Source organism: Taudactylus pleione, unplaced genomic scaffold (assembly GCF_031769625.1).
Source record: "Taudactylus pleione unplaced genomic scaffold, aTauple2 ptg000100l, whole genome shotgun sequence".
NCBI lineage: Eukaryota > Metazoa > Chordata > Amphibia > Anura > Myobatrachidae > Taudactylus > Taudactylus pleione.
In genome coordinates this window covers 1332481-1356091 of record NW_028284502.1, presented here as the reverse complement: position 1 = coordinate 1356091, position 23611 = coordinate 1332481, and the positions used below count along the sequence as shown (strand labels likewise).

Below are 23611 nucleotides of genomic sequence, written 5' to 3'. Positions count from 1 at the left end.
GTTTCCTGTTTGGATAACCCATCAGCTATTACAGATGTGCCCTCATGCACTGTGGCTTCAGTTGGGCCATACAGCGTCTCTGGGTGCCTCAGGTCCCGGAGAATTCGGCTGTGCTGGGCATAAATGTTTTGCTGAAAATGTGCATCACATTCGCACAAATAAAACAACTGGAAGCGACAAAACTATTTTGCTGCATTGCAGATATGCAGATTCTGAAGGACAATGAAGGTACCAGTACGACATGTAGAGAAGTGGAAGTAATTAGATGAATTATTACATAGCTGATCCTGCAGCTTATATCAGTCAGAATAACTCACGTCAAAGAATAATGCACTAGTGTTTTATTAGCAAACTCATTAATAATCACTAACCTGTATTACACCGTGATTTAACAATTAAAAAAAATAATCATGTCCTGATTTTACATACTGTAACATAATGCCCATAATAGTTTGTTTGAAAATTCAAGCCATTGTTTGGAGCATCAATTCAAGATTAGGAGATCATGACATTTGAACATTTCACCACCCGGTTTGAGTGTGTAATCAGGGACTCTGCAGTGTAAAAACAAGAAATATATGAAGTGTGTAACCTCTTGCAAAAGAGAGATTTGGACAGGTAAAATGAAGGTTGTCTAGTTTCCAAGTATCTAAACTGTAAACAGGAAAACTATGTGTAAATGATTCAATATGGAAAGAAGTAGTGAATTCAATATGCTGATACCTTGATGTGGAATCAGAGATTAAGGTCTATCTCCAGTTTCCCAGGCACTTTGAAAATTTACACCCAGTTGGCAATAGATTGTTCATTCTCCCATTCTCTCAGACATTTCCACAGCTATACTGCCATCTAGTGACAACTAGGTGGTAAATGCAAGTACAATATCTTGCTAAGGGTTATCCTGCTAAATATTCTCCAGTTTTTGGCTGGATGTTTGTTATTAATATTATATAGCATATTAAAGGACAACTATTGCAAAACTGAAAAACATCTGCATATTACAGTAAAAAAAAAAACCAGCATGATCACAGATTAATATCAAAACTATTATCAAAGAATAACAGGCTTTAGAATTTGGACAACTAATGATTATTTCCTAATATATTAAACCACTGGTGATCACAAATATGTCCCCCATATCCTCTAAAGAGCTACAAGAGATATGTAGCCCATGTTCATATTATTATACGCCAGCAATAAGTCCATTGAGAGTAAATCATACTCGAAATAGATCACCAATGGAGCGACTACAGGGTACAGTGCCACAATAATAGTTGCATTCAAAATGTATTTTAAGGACATCAACACTACATTTTATAATGATTGAAATAAAAATAACTGGACTAATTTCTTTTAAATCCATTTTATTTTTAATTGACTTTCATTGACCTTTAAGGGTCTATGGTAGGGGTGGGGAACCTTTTTTCTGCCGAGGGCCATTTTGATATATATATAACGTTATTTGAGGGCCTGTTGTTGATGTAACACCAGGGTGGGGCCACAATCACTGGTAATTTATAGCAATGCCCGGAGCATCCTGAGGATGGTCCAGGGAGCTGTAAGGGCAGCCGTGTGACTGTTTGAAGTGTCCTAAGGATGCTCTAGATGGCACTGCTGCATAGATTCTGGCTACAGGGTGCCATTCTAGACACCCTGCTAGCCAGATGAGGCTAGCAGAAAAAAGCTCCAAGGGCCAGACCAAATGATTCCGAGGGCCTTATACGGCCCCCGGGCCTGAGGTTCCCCGTCCTTGGTCTATGGCATTGATATCTAAATGTGGACACAGCAGTGTTGGGGATCCCTCCTTGTGCAGTGCTACAAGAAACATAACACATAATTTGCATGCAGTGAGATCTATCAGCACCTGCAATGCTAACAGTTAACATACAGTAACTGAACTATAAATCCTCACATCACAGCAGTGATGAGAAAGTGTAGTAAACAACGGCCGTATTTGGACAAATGTTAGTTTGCTTTAACTCGTTCTTACAATTTTGCAGTAGTTGTCCTTTTCTCGGATTATTCAAAGAGAATAACTTTACTGCTATTGCTAGTTTTTGGTCATTATTGTCATCTACACAAGGCTTCTCCACAGTCGCAGTGAGACAGGTCTTACTTCTCGCTGCAGAATAATTTATGTGCACTAACAAGAAGAATCCTACCTTGTAACTGGAAGAAAAAAGTTTTAGGGAGGTTTATATTAAGTGCAATGCTGCAATAACTGTCACTTGTCTGAAGTAATTATGACATGCTTTGGGCTCAATCAGAGGAGTTTAGTAGTGCTTTTGAAGTTTTCCTAACCTGCAGTGTCTGTACCACAGTAAACGGCGCACTCCACTTTCTTTTCAGTGCTTCACTAAAAATGCAAAGTGAGGAAAACTATTTAAATGACACCTCTGAATAAGCCTTTCCCGTTATCCTGGCATGTCAGCAGAAACGTCGAGGAGTCTAGTCTGTGTGCAGCCGTGATGGAAGCAAAGTAAAATCAGCACAGATTTATGTTGAGGTAAATAGGGGGCAGAATATTACCATATAGATTTAGAATGATTTCTATATTAAATATTGCATCACACTTTTTCAGATTTCCTACGATTCTAATAATATAAAGTCTGCTAACAGGTCACTCTTACATAAAGGCACTGGCGGTTTCAGTAGAGGTGGCTATAGGTGTAACTATGGCACTTCATGGTCTGTGGCAATATCCAAAGGTTTAAATGTACAGAGATAATCTCCTGTAAATCATACTGCTACAACTAGAGAACAGCGATGTCACCAGACAACTGGAACCATTTCCGTAATCGTTAGGAAATCTTCTATAAGTACATATCACAATCTATTCGATACAGTAGCCCATGCCATTTCCTAAAATCACCTTAGGCTTGTGACATTTGCTCAGAGAACTTGGTGACCTGTAATATCCTTATAACGTTCAATTAAGCAAATATTATTGACCTATACTGTATTTACGTCACAACTAGCACATCTTAAGCTATGCCGGGCTTAAGTACTGTGTTTTGAATTTCCAGGCAGATCGTTAAAAAAAAAAAAATTAACCATTGCTGGCATTATAATTTAATGTAATCATATAATCTGCTACATTGATAGTCTTTATTTTACCTTACGCTTCTTTTAGGTATTAACCAATATAGTGTTGTACCTGAATTTAGGTTTATATATGGTAACAATTGTGGAACATTATAGAGAGAAATTAATAAAGAATATTACCCATATATACTGCAGCACAAATGGGATCCAATTACATTTCTGAGCAAAGGGGACATTTATATTTATATTTAAAAGCTATGTCCAGACGGACCCCTATAGCAGCGTCCACGAGCTTGGAAAAAGAGGTAGTCATCATTTTCCATGGCTGTCCTTAGCATTTTCCAAATGGCTTTGAACTTTCTTTACCATAATAGAACAGGGGCATAGTAAGAGAATATCTGAATTATCTCAGCATTATGCTTAAAGAAATATGTATCTGGAAGAAACCTCCTAACAAGAAAATAAAATAATGATGTTAGCTGATCTATCTATTTTTAAATATAATCTTAAATAACAATGAACCAGATGTACTAAGCCTTGAAAAGAGATAACGTGGAGAGTGATAAAATACCAACCACAATTTTTCAAACACAGCCTGTAAAGTGAGTTAGGAGCTGATTGGTTGGTACTTTATCACTTTTCAAGGCTTTGTACATCTCCCCCAATATTCTTGACGGAAGTGTCATTTGGTCGTAATACAGGTTTCTCAATTTGACCTAAGCATGGAAGATTTCTTTTTTCTGCTGTATTATTCGTGAACCAGTTAATCATATTAAAAAGACGAGTCTTAACCATGGACCAATAGGCAGAAGATATTTTCAAGATCAGAAATCTCTTTCCATAAACATACTAGACAAAAGGTAAACCTTTCCACCCGTCGTGATGTAAGTGTAACACCCATATTCACCAGATAAATTCACTCTACGTCTTTAAAAGATCCAAACAAAAAAATGATGGTATTTCAGCAAAAGTGACACAATATAATGTTTCCAAGACTGCTCAGGTCGGTCTTCATCCATAAGTCCACCATTTTGTCTGTACACGTGAAAAAAAAAATCAACTTAAAAACTATTTTTAATACATTTAAAAAATCATGGCTGCGGCTCAGCTGTCACCTGGTTTTCATACATTACTAGGAAATCCTCAGTGATATAAGCTCCCATTATTCATTCAGCTTCAATCTCTAACACAGAGGATTGTTATATCATTCCGGGATGTGCCCGATATATATTATCTGCTGTGTGTCTACATTCCCAACTGTTCCTTCCGCTAAGAGACCATCGATGAACCTTTATAGGATCTGCAGGAAATGGGCTGCTTGCCCTTTACAGTATTACAGGCGTTGGGTACTCAGTCTAATTACATCATTGATTTGTATTTTTCTTTCCACTTTTAAAATGCATTCATTAAAATAATGAATATCTGCATTGTACACAGTAGTCAACCAGTTAATATGGTTAGCAATTCCAAAACATTCACACTCGGTCCGATATATCAAGATATGTTGTCTTGGTTTCGCCTTGGCACGGTCAGCTGTTCATATGTAGGAAGGGTGCTGTTAGACAGCTGGTTCTCGTTGTTCAGGGAGTTGCTCCGATGGGGCGACCGGCTGGGTGCTTGGCCACCCTGCTGATTGGTGACAAGGTGGTGAAGCATGTCAGTAATGAGATTCAGTTTATGATCCATCTGGGTCACCTGGAGAGGCAAAGCAACACTTAGACCTGGCAAGACAGCTTCTCTCATGCTTAAGGGATTGCTAGCAGGAAACAATGAGAGATAGAATGAGCATCTGCAATGCTTAATTATGGAGACAGCTAACTAGAGTTTGGGAGAACGTTTACAGACTCTGGGGGAGATTTATCAAATCTTGGAGAGAGATAGCGTGGAGATGTTGCTCATAGCAACCAATCAGCTTCTAACTGTCATTTTTCTAGCACAGCCTGTAAAATGACAGAAGCCGATTGGTTGGTACTTTATTTCTCTCCAAGATTTGATACATCTCCCCCTCTAGTCTTTACTTAAATAGAAGCCCCCTCTGCCTCAACAATCTCCAATATTTGGGTGTAACTATATTTTACAGATCAGGTCAGCATTCTCAATTCAACTACTGCCAGCGCATGTGACTACAATAGTGCACACAGACTATAAAGTAAGTTTACCAACACTCACGGTATATATCTCAGATATTACACAGTAATATAACAGAGGCTAATACATAAAGTTAGCTCTTCAGTTCACTAAGGTCCATTATCTCACCCATGTATTCATTGTTGGGGTATTTGTATTAATTAGAGAGCCTTCCAGATACCGTCATTATCCTGATTCTGAATTGGATGCAGCTGCGATCTCTTTTCTTCTGCCTGTGCACCTAAGTTGCACTGTGCATGCTTCCAGATTGCGTACGCACAGACGCAGAGTTGCAATTGAGGCACAAGGGAGAGGCACAGCCTCAGAAATGTATTGGGTGTTCCCAGGCAGTGACAGGGAGGTGGCTTAAGTGAAACTCTGAGATTTTCCATGTTATAGGAGAGTCGCTGTACTTGGACATAATGCCATAGGGCTGGTGCAAGTTTCGATGATGGCAAATCTATAGAGGCACTAATCGGTATTTCAGCGTCCATGGACGCTGACGGAGGGCGTCTCAGTGCTTGCACAGTCAAACGCACAGATGTACACCAGGGAAGGGAGTTGTAGCGCCATTTGCATAAAGTCGGAGACGGGCAGCCGGCGACAGACGCAGACATGGAGGTGGTAGCATCCGACTCAGGATCAGCCCCAAAGAGAAGTAATAACCCCAGTGCCTACGTTGTTGCTGTATGTGGGCACCTGAATGAGGCCACCGTGCTGTGTGATATGGGCACACACTGTGCATTCAGAAGCTCATGATGATATCAGATATAATTATGCTCCTTACCTTGTCTTCTACACGGTTTAGTCTGGACCCAATGGTATTGTTACCACGATCTTTCACTTTATCTGGAAAGAACAGAGAGGACAACAAATAATGAAACCAGACCTACAGTTAATACCGATTAATTATTGATAAATGTAATATCTACATATAATAATGATAATTTTTTTTTTATATAGCCCTCTTTTTCCAATAGGACTCAAGGCGCTTAACAGGTAGAAATAACATGAAAGTGGCTTACATTTGAAAAAAGTATAGAAATTAAGAATATAGTATAACAAAGAATATTTTGGGTCATTTGTTGCAGGATTATTCATCCTAACCCTGAAGGATCCAGGTGAGGCAGCCATTGCAGGCGCATCGCATAGGATCACACTGGGCAGAATGGGATGGGTACTGGATGCCGGCGCTAGGGATTCCGGCAGTCAAAATCCCAACGCCAGCATCCCGACAGGGTTAGTATACCGATACCTGTCGGTAGGTATCCTGACCCTTCCCTTTCCCTAACCCTCCCTCCCCGGTGCCTGAACCTACTCCACCACCCCCCCAGTGCCTAAACCTAACCTCCCCCTTAGTACCTAACCCTTGTGCCTAACCCTACCCCCTAATCCTTCGGGATGCCGGCACCAGGATTCTGACAGGTGTCGAGATTCCGGAGTCGGTATTTTAGGCTCCAGTATCTCCTGTGCCGGGATACTGGACGTATACAAACCAGAATAAACAATGCCTGGAATCAATGGCACATATTGGGAGAGAGAAAATTACTAGGCGAAATCCTTGCAAGATAATCAGACCCATGCATTTTTCATTCCACACAGAGTACCAGGCGAGGCCGCCATGTTGGGCACACTACTTTGGTTACAGTGTGCGAATAAGCAATACATGGAGATAAGACGTGCAAGGATAAAAAGATCAGTGCACTAAGAGGGTGCACTACATAGGTTACAATGGGCAGGATGAGCAATTCATGGACGTGTACCAATAAGTGGGCTGGGGAATTCTACATAAATAGTTATAGCATGCACATACATACACAAATACATGTCACTTTTTATTTCCTAATTACTGAACGAATACTGGCGATTAGGTTACTGTGTATGCTTATGTACTGTCACATTTAATGAACCCCTCAGTCAGTTCCATTCTCTTTTCTGCACAAAGAGTTTATTCAGATTTGTGCTGTAATAACAGCCTAAAGGAAGGGTCTGCACAATTCAGTCTCCCGCAGCTCTTACTGCACTTTAATCCAAACCATCTTTCCAAGAGATCATTTCCCCATACCTGCTATACACAAGCAAAAGTGATTGCTCTCTGTTATACATTATATATCTGTATCGTCTTTTATTGTATCTGTGGGCTCACATTGAATTTTTTTGCATGTTTTGGACACATTATGGTGCAGTAATTCACTATTTAATAAATACATTTAGATACATTTATTTGCAAATAGTAATTTAAAACTACAACATAATAAAGCTCCATTCCGAGTAGGATGAAACCATGATCACTATAGATGGCCATCGGTGGATTATCCATTAATAGTGACATCGATGATTAACATTGATGGCATTAAACCATTGACAGGGAACCACTGAGGGCCATTCCTCTTGTGATGAATGGCAAGCGGCGGTCCAATCATTGATATGGATAGTGATGAGGCTTACCGGCACAGCTGGGGGGAGAAAATAAAAACATTGCTGTCCGCTCTGCCATCAATGACAAAACCATCGACCATCGGTGTCAAACCACAGATGGTCGATGGTCATCTCTAATAATCAATCCACCTACTGCTCCCCTCGCTACATGGAGAGCTGTTTTGCCAGGCAACAATCACACTGGCTTTTGACCAAAGCTCCTTACAGGATCCTCCTCCCCTCACCCATCTCAGCAGCTATTTTAGACTGGTGAACAGTAACAATCCACAGATAACTGGGAGTGACGATTAAGAACAGATCGGAACACATAAGGGGGTCTATTTACTAAGCAGTGTTAGGAGACAAAGTGAAAAGTGATAAGGTACCAGCCAATCAGCTCCCAACTGCCATCTCACAGGCTGTGTTTGAAAAATGACAGTTGGGAGCTGATTGGCTGGTACTTTTCACTCTGTCTCCTAACACTGCTTAGTAACTAGACCCCAAGGTCTCTTATGTCCTTTTCTCTGTGCCAATATTACAGTTACATGCAATACAATACACTATGCAAAATACATATGAGCAAAGGACTCAGAGTTACCTGAACCAGAAATAAATAGAGAGGGCTTCCCCAATGACTGGTCAAGCCTGTAAAGATAGAAATTAAAATAAATTGGTCATCTGTATAAAATAACAAAATACACTATTAAATACATAATCACAAATATAAAAAATTACAGTTTTCTCATTGTGACTGAGAGTATTCGTGTATTATCCTGTTTGACCCCTTCTAGCATCTGCCAGCATGAGCAGCCATTTTATTTTTTCATATGTGGGCACGACACCTTCATGATAAAGGTATCCACAGCCGGCCTGTAGCATCTTCTTGCTGCTCAGTGTGTTGCATGGAGATGTGTAAATGTGATAACTTGTTCAGCTTACCTTATGTATGTTTAGGTACAATAGGTACATTGCCTGGATATCACCTCCTCCCAAAACTTAATTGTGCAAATATCTGTACAAACTAAGCCCCACCCCGTTGGCAGTCCACAAATCTGATTTATTCACTATCATCAGTACATTGCATTTAGGCTGTACTGAGATTTTACTCAGAAAGGTATACTAGATTCATTTCAGATACAGTGGGGCAAAAAAGTATTTGGACAGCCACGAGATTGTGCAAGTTGTTGCTCTTTAAAAGATAAGAGAGGTCTGTAATTTCCATCATAGGTACACTTTAAATGTGAGAGACAGAATCAGAACAATAAATTCCGGAAATCACATTGTATGATTTTTAAACAATTTATTTGTATCTTCTTGCGGAAAATAAATATTTGGACACCTACCAACCAGCAAGAATTCTGGCTTTCACAGACCTGTTGCTTCTTCTTTAGGAAGCTCATCTATCCTCCACTCGTTGCCTGTATTAATGGCACCTGTTTGAACTGGTTAACTGTATAAAAGACACCTGTCCACACCCTGAAACAGTCAGACTGCAACCTCTCCACCATGGCCAAGACCAGAGAGCTGTCTAAGGACATGAGGGACAAAATTGTAGACCTGCACAAGGCTGGGATGAGCTACTCGACAACATGCACGCAGCTTGGTGAGAAGAGATCAACTGTTGGCACAATTATAAAATAATGGAAGAAATACAAGATCACTGACAATCTCCCTCGACCAGGGGCTCCATGCAAGATCTCACCTCGTGGTGCATCAATGATCTTGAGAACGGTGAGGGATCAGCCCAGAACTACACGGGGGGACCTGGTCAATGACCTCAAGAGAGCTGGGACCACAGTCACAAAGGTTACCATTAGTAACACGCTACGTCGTCATGGATTCAAATCCTGCAGCACCCGAAAGGTCCCCCTGCTTAAGCCAGCACATGTCCAGGCCCGTCTAAAGTTTGCCCGTGACCATCTGGATGATCCAGAGGAGGATTGGGAGAATTGTCATGTGGTCAGATGAGACCAAAATAGAACTTTTTGGAATAAAATCCACATGCCATGTTTGGAGGGAGAAGAATGATGAGTGGCATCCCAAAAATACCATACCCACTGTGAAGCATGGGGGTGGAAACATCATGCTTTGGAGATGCTTTTCTGCAAAGGGGACAGGACGACTGATCCATATTACGGAGAGGATGAATGGGGCCATGTATCGTGACATTTTGGGGAAAAACTTCCTTCCCTCAGTAAGAGCATTGAAGATGCAATGTGGCTGGGTCTTCCAGCATGACAATGATCCCAAACACACCGCCCGGGCAATTAAGGAGTGGCTCCATAAGAAGCATTTCAAGGTCCTGGATTGGCCTAGCCAGTCTCCAGACCTCAACCCAGTAGAAAATCTATGGAGGGAGTTGAAAGTCCGTGTTGCCCGGCAACAGCCCCAAAACATGACACATCTAGAGAAGATCTGCACTGAAGAGTGGACCAAAATACCTGCTGCAGTGTGTGCAAACCTGGTAAAGAACTACAGGAAACGTTTGACCTCTGTAATTGCCAACCTAGGTTACTTTACAAAGTATTGAGTTAAACGTTTTGATTAGTCCAAATATTTTTTTTCAGAAAGAATATACAAATAAATTGTTTAAAAATCATACAATGTGATTTCCAGAATTTTTTGTTCTGATTCTGTCTCTCACAGTTAAAGTGTACCTATGATGGAAATTACAGACCTCTCTCATCTTTTAAAGTGCAACAACTTGCACAATCGGTGGCTGTCCAAATACTTTTTTGCCCCACTGTATGTTTTATATAGTACAGAGTTTGTAAAAGTCAGGAAACTTACATAAGAAACTTGTTATGAAGTATTTCCTGCACTAAGAGTTTATTTTTTCCATTAAGACAATTTTAATTAGCAGCAAACGTTAGTACATGTAGAGCTCAAACCATAAACAGATGGACAAACATAATGGAATATGATGGTGCTGTATAAATGTAATTGAATAATTCTAACAGTATAATTAAAAAAAATAGGAGAGAAGGAAAGGTATTGGAGAGAAGGAAAGAGGGAACAAGGAGGCAGATGGTTTGTCAAATCAACACTAGCGTATGACGGTGGAGGAGGCGGAAGATTCTAATAGGGTAATACAACAATTCAGAGCATAGAATGTGATCACCATTGGAATGCATTTACCAAGAGTAAGTTTCTTAGGAGCACAGTAACCGTACTCCAGCCTACACAAGAGATAGACATCCTTTTATTATTCTGGACAGAGGGTGGCTGGTTATTGTCTTCCAGGCATGGTCAAGGTAAATACAAAGATAAAACTATACAGCTATAATGATCTGTTTAATGTACAATAATGTGTTATGCTGATATGAGCATTATGAGTAACTGTTTGGCTGAAGGTTGTTTTACATCTATTTATTTTTCATTATTTTTTGCTTAAAAAATAAATAAATCAGACTTGGAACGCACATTGTATAAAGGTGACTTTTTTTTTTTTAAATCAAACTAATAGAGAACAGGAATGCGGATCATTTCCGCTGAACAATACTTTCTGTTAATAAGCAATAGAGAGCAAGCAAAGCACCTTCTCTGAAGCTCCTTGATTCTGACCATCAGATTAAGATGACCTTGTGAATACTGCTCAATGACATCACGTACATCATAGGGTTTTCTTGCTTGCTGCAAAGATAAAAGGTGAAAATGGCAACAAATACAGTATGACCAATGCTACACAAGTCGCACAACCAGGTTTAACAAGACAGCATGCAAGGCCTCTATGGAACTAGACGGGAAGTCATTACAAACTATGTGAACAATTGGCAAGTAGTCAAAGGTGCTCTAAACATTAAATACAAGTTGCGTAATATAATAAAATCCAAACACATGAAGGTTCTCATACTTTGAGATAACGTAAATGCTCACACCTTCTGACCTAATATGTTCATACACTGTATATTTATGATATGTTATTCATGGGTTGGGTACGGGATCCCAGCGGTCGAGATGCCGCTGGTCAGAATCCCGACACCCTTCGGTAAGTAAGGTAAGACTAACCCCTAACCCTCCCTCCCCGATGCTTAACCCTAACCTCCCCCCTTAGTGCCTAACTTTAACCTTCCCCTAGCCGATGCCTAACCCTCACCCTCCCTTCCTAAGTGCCTAACCTTCCGTCTTAGTGCCTCCCCCTCACCAGTGCCTAACCCTAACCCTACCATCCTTAGTGCCTAATCCTAACCTCCCGTCTTAGTGCCTCCCCCTCGCCGGTGCCTGACCCTAACCCTTTTTAGCTTTAATGATCTGTTAAGTAAAACTAAGTAACAATAATGCTGAGAAATCCATAAGGCCCAAAATTGTATGTTCTATAAATTACACTAATAATTTACTAGAGACTGCCAGAGTTTTGTGTAATTCCCGACCAGTTTCTACAATCATGGGCCTGACAGAGACAGCTAAAATGTTTTTAGAAGTGGAGATGTTGCCCATAGCAACCATTCAGATTCTACTTATCATTTATCTAGCACCTTCTGGAACATAAGAAGCTAGAATCTGATTGGTTGCTATGGGAAACAATTCCACTTCTAAAAACCTGCACTTTAGAAAAAATACCCCAAGGTGTCGGTAGAGCACTGAGAGGGAGGAAGGCACCACCAGAATACCGAGCCCGCAGCCCAGGGTACCCTGTATTTGTAGTTTTGGCCACATATTGCATTAGAGCACTTAGGGGAAGCCTTGGAGGAGATCAGACTTTGCATCCGCTTGCCTGCAGTAAAGTTCTAAGTATATATTTAACCATTTCATTATTTATAAGTACACTTATTTCTGTATTTCTTATCCTAATACTTGAGACCCTGTAAAGTGAGGGAACAGACCTGGAACCTTTTCTTTGCCACAAAGTATTGCATTCTGCGAATAACTTTTATTGCTGCTCGATGATGCTCTCGTAGCCTGCCACAAAACACAGCGTTAGAGACAGGGGTACATCTAACAGGTGCCAGGTAAGGTTGTACTATATTAATAACCACTGATTGATTACACTGTGACATCAGTGTCCTTACTCTGAGATATGAGTGATTGGGGTCAGCAAGGTGTCTGCTTCCATGTCAACATCATCGGTGAAACTGTTTGTCCTGATAAAGGGTCCAGAACCGATATCGAGCAGGCCAAAGCTCTTCTTTGTTACTGTAGGGACAAGCATCATATTTCACTCATCTGTTCTGCAGCAGATCACACTTTAAGTGGATTGTCCATCTTACATTTACATTATTCCATTGCACCCCAGGGGAGGAATCTCCAGCAAAGTAACAAGAGGGGGAGTGAAAGACCCAATAATCCAGGTATACACCCGATTAATGTCAGTAAAATTTCCAAAATGAAAAATATGACATTACAGTGCGAGGGTGGAAAAAATGGCAGCAAGCAAACAAATCTTTAAAAATAGGACAGAGAAGCAGATAAATAGATGTAACATAAAAACAAACAAACCATATGACATTATGCCTAAGTCAGAGATGTACGTAAACCTGGTGTTGTTTACGTACATCTTCGTTTATTGCAGATCTGCACATAGGCAGAAGCCGCACTGAGAATGTGCAGATCTGAAGCTGCGATGTAGCTAGCAGTGCCCCAAACGCTGCAGCATGATTGATATGGGGACGGCGACAGTGCGCGTTGCAGAAAATGGGGGCGTCGGACCAGTTTTCTGGGTGAGCTGCAGCCAGTGACTGCATTCTTAGCCGCAGCTTCACTGGCTTCAGCAGTGTGAATTACCCAGCTGTCCTGAGTAACACGAGGGTTATGTTAGAGACTGATATCTTACATTTTTATCTAAAATTATTTTTTTGTTTTTAACTGCTACATGATTAGGACAGGTTGCATAAAATTGGATTTTTAAAAAATCAAAAACGAATTTGATTTAAATCAGTTTTTTTAGATTTAAATAGGATTTTAATAAAAAAATATTTTTAAGTAAGCATTTTAAAATTTTAAACATTTAAAAAAAAAAATTGTAATAAAAAAATCCTATTTAAATCAAATATATCAGTTTTTGATTTTATTATTTTTTTTTTTTTTAAATCCAATTTTATGCAACCCACAGGTCCCCTCTGTAACAGTATTAGCCCAAAGTGTCTATAAATTTCTACGTATCATTGAGAATAAGTGTCATCAATATTATTATTACCTGTATTTTCATAGCCTTCCACTGAATAGTTGTCATTTTTCCTATCGTCTGAGACATGATCGTATGTGATATGTGGGATGTTCAGCATTTTCTCTGTGGAACCCTCTTCTTTCTCGGTGCGGATCTTCTTCCTCTTAACCTACAAACATTTTCATACTACAGCTGTAATAACGGTTATTACAATTGTTTCACTACTTTATGATAAATGTCTGGACATCAAACATTACAATTATAAAACACAGTAAAGTCACATTTATTGTTCAAATCTCAAAACAGTTGAAATCAATAGTGACTGATGGAGGACACAGTATTGTGTTTTTCTCTTTTTCTAGCATTTTGGTTTGGAATATTGTGCCCCAGTGCACCAACCTCGCACACTAAAGTCTTCACATATATGTAAAAAAGTGCTAGGAAATACTGTACAGTACAGTACAGAGCAAATATGTTTTGCCATATAGCTGCATGACTATAGTAATGTTCTTATATATAACATACAATTAATTATTTTAGTTATAATAGAACACAATGTTCCAGAAATTATCCATACCTATTAACCACTTAACTGACGATTTTCTTACTGCAAAATCGTTCAGAAATTGATGTTTTTGATTAATAAAGTTTTAAAAGTATTTTTAGTAGTATATAGTAATATTTTATTTAAAAAATATTTATCTAGGGGGTGTTTTGCACACACCACCATCGTCCCATGTCCATTGGCCGCTTTCCCACCCTCCATTGGCAATGGCCTCTGGTGGTCAGAAATCCTAACAACATTACCCTCCCCAACTCCTTAATGGTAATAAAAATAAAAAAAAAATCCCTGTTTTATAAAAAAAACAGCCTTCCCCCTGTAGAAAGAAAATTCCGCCGTCCTACCCTGTGACCAGTTTAATATCTTGTATTATTATTCCCCCCCACATCACCATCCGCCTCCAGTCGTATCGGTTTTTATTTTATCCCTCCCCCACTTCTGCTAGATCCCCCCAGGGGATTAAGCCCCTGCCCCATCATTAACCCACCAGGGCCGGCTCCTGACACATTCTGTCAGTGCGGCCGCACAGGTGTGCCGGGTCCGGCCGGAGATAATCTCCGCCCTCCACCCATCTGTCGCAGGTATTATTATAAGGTGAGGGGGAGGACACATGGAAGGAGCGGGCGGAGGGAAACACGGAATAGCGCTGGGCGCAAAGACAACTAGCGCTGGCACTGCAAACCACATACAGAGCGCAGCGGAGCTTGTGTCAGAGGGGACCGATGATCAGTCCCCTCTGCTGCAGCTGATCTCTGCACATGCAGACATCAGTCAAATAGTGCTGAGGGGGAGGGAACTAAGTTTGGCATTCTGGGGAGTGATTCTGACAGTGATGTCGGCAGTCACAGACCATCGCATCACTGCGTTGGGGACCGGGGAGTCAGAGGAGATACGTTCTGCACTTACCCTCTTTTACACTTGGGGCAGCGCGCTCGTATGTGATGCGACCAAGCACAGCTGGATCTGGTCGCATCACATACGACGTCGCCAGGTAAGTGGTTATAAATGCATAAGCCATTTGTAGATTTTAGGCACACCTTACAACATTTTACAAATCAAAATTGACATGCAACTTCCCCCATGGTCCATCCAAACCGTGCCCAAATTCACCAAAACTACACCCAGATCTACTCAAACCGCATCTAGATCCATCCAAACCACTATGGTCAGATAATTGCTAGCTCATGCCCATTATAGTATCCATGAATTGGGACAGCCTACCAGAGTAGGGACTATTGGAAGCTATTCTGGTGACACATTTTAGTCATACTTTACCATTACAATTTTCTTGGGCTTTGGGCTGGGTGACATGATGTGCTGGTTCCGCGGTGCCTTCCGGATGTAGATTTTCCATGTTGCAGAATCTGGGTTTTCTGCTGCATAACACCTCCATGCTGTCTGCAACACAGAGGAGACCAAGATTACAAGGCACAATAATAAGAGAGGCATAAGTTTAAACCCAACTTTCCTATTTATGAACATTTCTCCAAGGCAAAATTAAGGTAGTGTACTGTAAATGCTTTAAAAAAAAAAATCAATGAATAGAATCAATATAAAATTTTTTAGCCTATATATACCCATAACGGGCATTTATAGTACCACTGATAATCTGGGCTTAACCCTTGTTATTTATATGGATTTTCAGCAGATACCTCAAAAGCAGTTTCTTACAAACATCAGATGCATTTTATCTGGTTAAAATAAAAAAATAAAAAGCTTTCAACACTAGAGTTGAACATAAAATAGCACATCAGGCTTAATGCAATAGCAGGAGTGTGTCAGTTGATGCCCCTACGTGTTTTATCACCAGAACGGTCAAAGAGAAAGCCTTGTGTTAAACTAACTGGCTTTAAATAGGTTAAGTCTCACAACAAATTCATAAGGATTTTTTTGGTTTTCATTTTTGGAAAGCAGATGGCGATAACTGTGGTGGCACATTAGGCTTCAGCCATATACATCAATTCAGTGAACTGAGCCACATCGTGGGCAGAGCAAAGTGGCTGAACTGACCAATAGATTCTTATCGGTCAATGTGGTCACTGCCTAACTAGGTTGCAATGGCTTTTACAGAACATGCATGCATAGACTATAGGGGGTCGTGCTACTAGACTATGTGAGCATGCTCAGGAGTGCTGCACTGGGGCCTAAGTACGTCTTTCCAGCAGTCCTGCATAAGACAGACTATCTGCATAAACACTTCTTGTCGTACACCTTTAGACACATTCACTACTATTTAGTAATAGGGAGTCTCTCTGCAACAGGGCCCTGCATAACTCGCCAGATCTAATGTTGCTACCTGAATAAGAGATGCAGCTGCTGGAATTTGACGGTTAAAGTGCTTCTGTCTCTGCTTCTGCTGTACTTTCAGGGCAAAACCAGAGCCAAGGATACCCTATGGATGGAAACAGAAATGGCAAATGCTTAGACAGTTAGACATCCCTGAAACAAATGGCTAGCAGGACCTATAGGTACATGTTTATGGTACTATTAGAAAATATATGAGGTCTTGATGATTGAATGGAAAAGCAGGCTCGTACCGCTGGCAATGCAAAGAATGAAATGGCGAAGACCGAAAAGCAGGACGCTATTGTTTTCCCAATCCATGTCTGGGGAACCTTGTCTCCATAGCCAATGGTTGTAACTGTGACCTAGAGGCAGAAGGCAGGTGTTATTTCAGGAGAGAAGTACAAGGACATACACAGAACACACATTAATTCAGAGGTTCCCAAACGTAGTCCTCAAGGCTCCCTAACAATTCAGGTTTTAGAGAAATCCATGGTTGAGCACAGGTGGTTAAATCAAATTGACTGAGATACTAATTAAGTCACCTGTGTTCAACCATGGATATCTCTAAAACCTGAACTGTTGGGGAGCCTTAAGAACCGTGTTTGGGAAACTTCGAATTAAGTGATATACAAAGCCCAGCGGATCTGCACAAGCAAGGTGCCCTGGTTTTTCACTGGGTACGCCTACGTGTCCCCCAACATACATAACAGTGCATGTGTGCTATCATCTGTAGGGAAACTGGCTGCCTGTGCGTGCAAAGAGTTCCAAAAATCTTAAAAAGTCCTGCATGCAAGTGCTAGCAACAACTGAAAGGCCAGGATCCTACCATGGTCAATAACAGAAAGCTTTCACTCTCCCTCATAAGATGCTGCTCAACATCATTTATACGTCTCACTAAAACCTGAAGATCACCGTATCTGAACTATTGCAAACACAAGTCCTTTTTGTGGAGTCAAAAGCAGCAATGGTCTCTCCCCCCGAGAAGTAGGTTCTACTTTTAGCCATATATATTTTTGCTGTTTTTAATTGGCTGGCTACAATATTAACAACCCTCCTAATATTGTAGCCAGCTCATTAAATAAGAAATCTTTGCAAAAACTCCTGTATGATACGGCTACATTAATGGTGGGTACACACTGGGCAATATTACTGAGCGACTGCACGATTACGACATCGTAATCGTGCGAATGGCTCAGTAATCGTGCACTTTTATGTCGGAAACGACCAGCGATGCGCACTCCCGCTGGTCGTTTCCAACATTGTCCATCGCCTGAACATGCAGCACAACCTGACGACCTCGTCAGGTTGCTGCATGTTGGGGAATGGGGGAAAGAGCACGGCGCTGAACGATATAGTTAATGATATAATTCAGCGGCTGTGCTCAATGTCATGAACGACATTGAGCACAGCCTGCCGGGGACACACTACACGATATGGCTCAGGGAGCATATCGTGTAGTGTGTACGCACCTTAAAACTTGAACACCATTGCTCATTTCCCTAGAGCAGCCAATCAGTACTGGACAACTAGACTGAAGTCGTCCTAGGTTCCAGACTTATACATGCAGTGGATGCCACGCGGGATTACTGGCCGTGTCCTGCATACCAAATTTGCCAGGTGCTAGGTTTACTTACTACTCCCCACCACAAAGCATCGGCATAGCTGCCAAACTGGTACTCTCCAGACCCGTCGATAGCATCTTTTTCAGCGAGATACACAAAATAAGATGAGAAGATCAAGCCCAGGAATCCAATGTACAGTGTTGTAATCAGTTCCTTGAAAACAGAACACAAATGAGACATGGATGTGCTTTAATTTGGTCTGATCTGATACAGTAATATATGTTGTGAATTTAAAAAGAACACACTATTTCAAGACAACAATGATGAAATACGGTATACATGATCGATTGTGAAAAATACAATAAAATAATAAGAATTTATGCTGTACCATCTTATATAAGGATAATATTGGGGTTTATATTAACCTTTTGAGGAGGATCTCATCTCCTTCAAGGGTCAATGTAACTTAAGGGATAATTTTAAGTGTGATAAACAGACCAGACAGTACTAATTATGGGGTCTATGGAGATAAATAAAGTGGATGGAGATAAAGTACCAACCATTCAGCTCCTAAGTGTTGCTTTACAGGCTGGGTTTCAAAAATAACAGGAGCTGATTGGTTGGTATTTTATTTCCGTCCATACTCTCTCTCTCCAAGGCTTAGTACATAGACCCTTATGTTTTAAATAACACAAGCATTCCTTGAGATCATTCATTTTGGTGTACGCAATGCATAAAATGCTAATTTATCAGAGCTTGAGCTAAGGACATGTTAGTGCTGTCCAGGGGTCCGATACACGGGCGTAAATGGGCAGTACATCAAACTGCCCAAGTGGTTGTTCTCAGTCAGGATCGCCCCTCATGTGCATATAGCCATACAGAGCTTGGGCTTAACAGAAAGGGACAACTTTTCGTGCCAAGATGAGCCCTGATGAGTCAGATGTGGTCATCAGCCAGAAGGACTCCTCATCCATCCTGATTAACGTCAAATATACATGGGCAATATTTTTGGGATGCAAACTGTGTAATATGGTCTAGCTGGTCATCAAAATCAGAGTGTATGAGCATATTTTACTCACGCTAGCTCTCATTATCTAATTCATTGTGCAGAACCGGATGTAACATACCTGTCTGTGAATAAAAACCACTGATCCCAATAATCGCCATGTGCCACCTTGACGGTCAACATGTAACATTCGTAAAATCTGCAGGAATCGGATTCCCCTGCCAGAAAATATCAGTTTAATTAGTAGGCAGCCTTCATGATCTTACTCACTTAGCTGGTGTTATAAACCTCTAAAATATAGCTGACACGTTAAACCAGTGTCAAATTCACAAATGAGGGTGGTGAACTGGGTTCTTGTTATTAACAAAAAAATACAGTATACACATTTTTTATTTTACATTTTTTTTTTCACTTTTAAATGGATGCATCACTTATATTTGCATATTGTAGAGTAATTTCCACTAGTTAAAACTGAACATTTGTCAGTAAAAGAATGCAAGTATCACTGGTTCGGCTACTATGTATAATCAAAGATGCTTCGGAATGCCCACTTCTCATGGTATCCGATTCCACAAATGGTAATGTTCTGAGGTATGGATAAGATCAGACTACAAAGAACCACACATCTTGCAACCAAAACAAGAGCAGTGGCACTACGCAACTGGTTGAGACCAATAAACCTGCTTATTGTCTGAAACGTTATTCCATGGACTATCCCAGAAATATAAGACTCTTGGTATTCAGAGATGAATGTAATGGATCAAGCGTTTATTAATTTGTCAAATTTCATCATACAGATTATTACATTATTATGCATTACTATTTAAAATTATTATTTAAAATTCTTCTGAGACTTATTTCAAAAAGATTTACAAACTTGACGAGCACTGTTCCTGTTTGTAATTTGCCAAATGTACATCATAAAAATAGCAGTTTGAACATCACTCTTTCGATGGGCTGAACACAGAAAATAATTGATTTAAGCAAATTGTTAAATAAAAATAAAACTACTTTCCTAAAGGAACAAGACGGATATGTGTAGAGAAAAAAACACAGGAAACTAAATGTTTTGCAAAAGTAACTATTAGACCACTTTTATCTCATTTTCCTCTTTAAGGCTGAGGAACTTTGTATTACAGGTTGAGTCTCCCATATCCAAATATTCCGAAATATGGAATATTCTGAAATACGGAATATTTTTAGCATGACTGAGATAGTGAAATCTTTGATTTTTTGGATGGTTCAATGTACATAAACTTTGTTTAAGGCACAAAATTATTAAAAATAAAGAATAAAATGACCTATAGGCTGTGTGTATAAGGTGTATATGAAACATAAATTCATTTCATGTATGTACACAAACTTTGTTTAAGGCACAAAATTATTGAAAGTATTGTATAAAATTACCTGCAGGCTGTGTGTATAAGGTGTATATAATACATAAATGCATTCTGTGTTTAGATTTGGGCCCTATTCCTAAGACATTTCAATATGGTATACAAATATTCCAAAATACGGAATATTCCGATATCCAAAATACCTTTGGTCCCAAGCATTTTGGATATGGGAGACTCAACCTGTATTACATTCTTAATAGTTCATTGATAAAAGAGTACAACTAAAACTTACCTTATTGCTGAGGTCGCAAAAACTTGTCCATTTGATCCCACACAAAGGACTATAACGGAAGCTACAACTACAATTAAATCTGCAACAATAAAACATAACCTATTTAAATAGAACTACATATAGTACACATGTAGTCAATAAATAAAAAATCACAAGTTTACTACAGTACACACGCATCAATAATTTTTGCTTCCAAAAGAGAATTTGTATTTATGTCCAATCAAAATCATATACAATTAAGGTAAATAAGTTATAATTTATTTTGTTCATTAAGCAATCTTTGTTTTTAATCAGATTGTGTGTCAAACAACAAGCCATTGCTCCCCATGTTACAGTTGCAGTAACTTTTTTATTTTTGCAATGAGGACAGTTATAATATCATAATAACTGCATTAATATGAAGACAATACGTGGACTTCAAGGGGCTATAATACAGTTTACTGTCAGACTATTTTTTTTTTTTTTAACCTAAAATGACTAGAGAGTGATCAGTTTGGGCATATACAATTAATTGCACAGATTTTTTACTAATAACTTTGTAAAAAAAAGTTATATCCTAGAAAAAGATTATTCCATTTGATGTTCGGTGTGCCAGCTTAAAAGATCATTTATCACTACCACACAATACAGATGTGTCCTGAGACACCTGAGCTCTAGGGGCACCAAATAGTCCATCTTGGCGCGCCAGAGTCCTTGCGACTCAGGCCGCAGCAAGCGTCCTATTTTCAAAATTTGAGGCTTATTCGTACCGCTAAAAACTATAGGAACAAAACTACATTGCTAGCGTACAATGACCACTGGGGCTTGCGACACGTGTAAATCTGTGTATGACTAAGGGTCGGATTGAATAGCGTCAAAATCGTCCGTTTTTGCCGGGGAAAAACAAAGTATTGGGTCTGGTATTTCGGGGGGTGATATGGATGCGTCAAGTGTTTTAAACATCGCATGTGGTTGCAGTAGGCTCTTTTTTAACGGTTTTTAAAAGTGCGCTTTTACGACACAAAAATATAATTACACCCATTTGACGTACCCCGGATTTTCGTGGAACAGTAATTCCCCGAAGAAAATATGCAAATTACCGCCAACCAACGCAATTTAAGGACCGTAAATACTTTTATTACTGCCAATAATACACTTCTAAATTATTTTCCAATGTACGTCAGACATTTTTTGGGATTCAGAAGTAATTTCCTGACTTTTTAGTCTATTTTCGCACCTCCCATTTTCGCCTGTTTTTTTGTCGAAAATCGAACAATCTTGCCAGTGAAATTTGCCGATTTTCTCGCAGACCGTGAAATCGCCCGATTTTGCCGCTAATTGAATCCGGCTCTAAGTCGCAAATCTGTGTAAAAAAAAAAGGTTTGTGATATGAGCGTCCGAATCTGCGACTATGTACACAAATTGTGCCAATTCCTTTGTAACAAAAGTCTCTATTTAGCGTCTCTGGAACACTGTGAGCGGCTTTGTATGCGGATACGACACCACTAAGACAAAATATTTAGTGAAACACCTTATGCAATCCGTGTCAGAGTGTCACAGTCACGCCAAGCGGCCTTGCAACTTATGGCGAAAAGATGCTAGTTGTAGGAGGACATATTGGTATTACTGATCTGAGGTTTGGCATTCCACCTAATCTGTTGGGTTCTTTCAGGTCTACTGTAGTCCTTGATGCTCACCTCACTCAGCAACACAGCACATACTATGTGAAAAAAGCCCACCTCAGCAGAAGTGTTACTGGACCATAGCAGACAGTGGGCAATTGGATGGATGAGTTGTGCGATGGACCGTAGGCAAGTAATATTCTCTATGCATGAAACTGATAATGAAACTGTAAGGGTGTGTATTGTATTAATTTGCGCCCCACATACCTATGACAGAAATAGGTTTCCTAGCGAAGCGAAGTCTTCCCCATACGCCGACATATTTGCTTCGACATCCTGCAGACCACAATCGGATAACATATTCTGTCCCAAAAAATACCACCAACACAATTTCCTATGATGGACATATTGAAAAAAAAAAAGTTGTAAAAACACTATACATTAAAATCTCACAAAAAGTAAAAAGTGAAGGAGTTCCAGACACATTTTCACGTGTTATTATCTAGGTCTAGAATAGGTTTGTATCAGAAATTGCTTATTACACAGCGCTCATAATTATTTTTACAGACTTCAATTCCATGTCACATGTAATTAAAGAACCCCTAACCCTAAACAAGACATAGCCTTACATATAGAAGCTAATAATAAAATACATAAATACATGTATATTTTGACGGAATTTCTGGGAGAGATGCAAAAGTTGATACATTTCCCCCCATTTTGCTCTTTTTATTTTCAGAGCTCCAGAACATTTGCTTTATGGAAGCATTTAAAGAGAGTTGCTGGGTGTTGGGTTGGAGAGACACTTCGGCAACTATTCCAAGTTATCACCGACCAATCCATCTGATTACCTGGAATGGTCAAGCCTTTCAAAAAGTTGGGGGTGACCAACACTTTTTACCCTATCTGGGGATTAGAGGGGCTACGCTGACCTAAGAGTGCCAACCCAACTGCTCAAAAGACACATTAGTTTGTAAAAGAGTTTGAGAACTACGCACAAGGTCTACACCATAATCGAGAACTTTCTTATGTGCTAATTTAACATCTCATTCCAAAGACATGGTCATTAACATGGAGCTGGTCCCCTTTTATTAGCTTTAACAGCCTCTCCTGGTATGGCTTTCCACAATATTTTCGAAAACATGGTTGCAGGGATTTGCATCCATTCATCCACCTGTGTTCACACTTGCCGATGCAGGCACCCCACCGGGTCCCGTCGCTAACTAGGTCGGTACACACTAGACATTATCTAGTGCTAACGACATCTTCAGG

The 23611-nt window shown here is 39.9% G+C and overlaps 1 protein-coding gene across 4 annotated transcripts in view; it reads right to left on the bottom strand.

The window, feature by feature from the left end:
- Positions 1–326: 326 nt before the first annotated feature.
- KCNQ1 (potassium voltage-gated channel subfamily Q member 1) overlaps positions 327–23611 on the bottom strand; it is a 160574-nt gene continuing 137289 nt past the window's right edge. For all 4 annotated transcript variants that reach the window (XM_088470401.1, XM_088470403.1, XM_088470404.1 and 1 more), the window contains 14 exons: positions 22607–22733; positions 20739–20817; positions 19231–19327; positions 18176–18316; positions 16793–16903; positions 16552–16647; positions 15531–15653; positions 13724–13862; positions 12600–12723; positions 12414–12489; positions 11129–11223; positions 8189–8235; positions 5960–6021; positions 327–4740 (listed from right to left, as the gene is read on the bottom strand). In XM_088470401.1, coding sequence (XP_088326527.1) covers positions 4540–4740; positions 5960–6021; positions 8189–8235; positions 11129–11223; positions 12414–12489; positions 12600–12723; positions 13724–13862; positions 15531–15653; positions 16552–16647; positions 16793–16903; positions 18176–18316; positions 19231–19327; positions 20739–20817; positions 22607–22733 — 1518 coding nt within the window. In that variant the 3' untranslated portion in view covers positions 327–4539. The remainder of the gene's footprint in view (positions 4741–5959; positions 6022–8188; positions 8236–11128; positions 11224–12413; positions 12490–12599; positions 12724–13723; positions 13863–15530; positions 15654–16551; positions 16648–16792; positions 16904–18175; positions 18317–19230; positions 19328–20738; positions 20818–22606; positions 22734–23611) is intronic.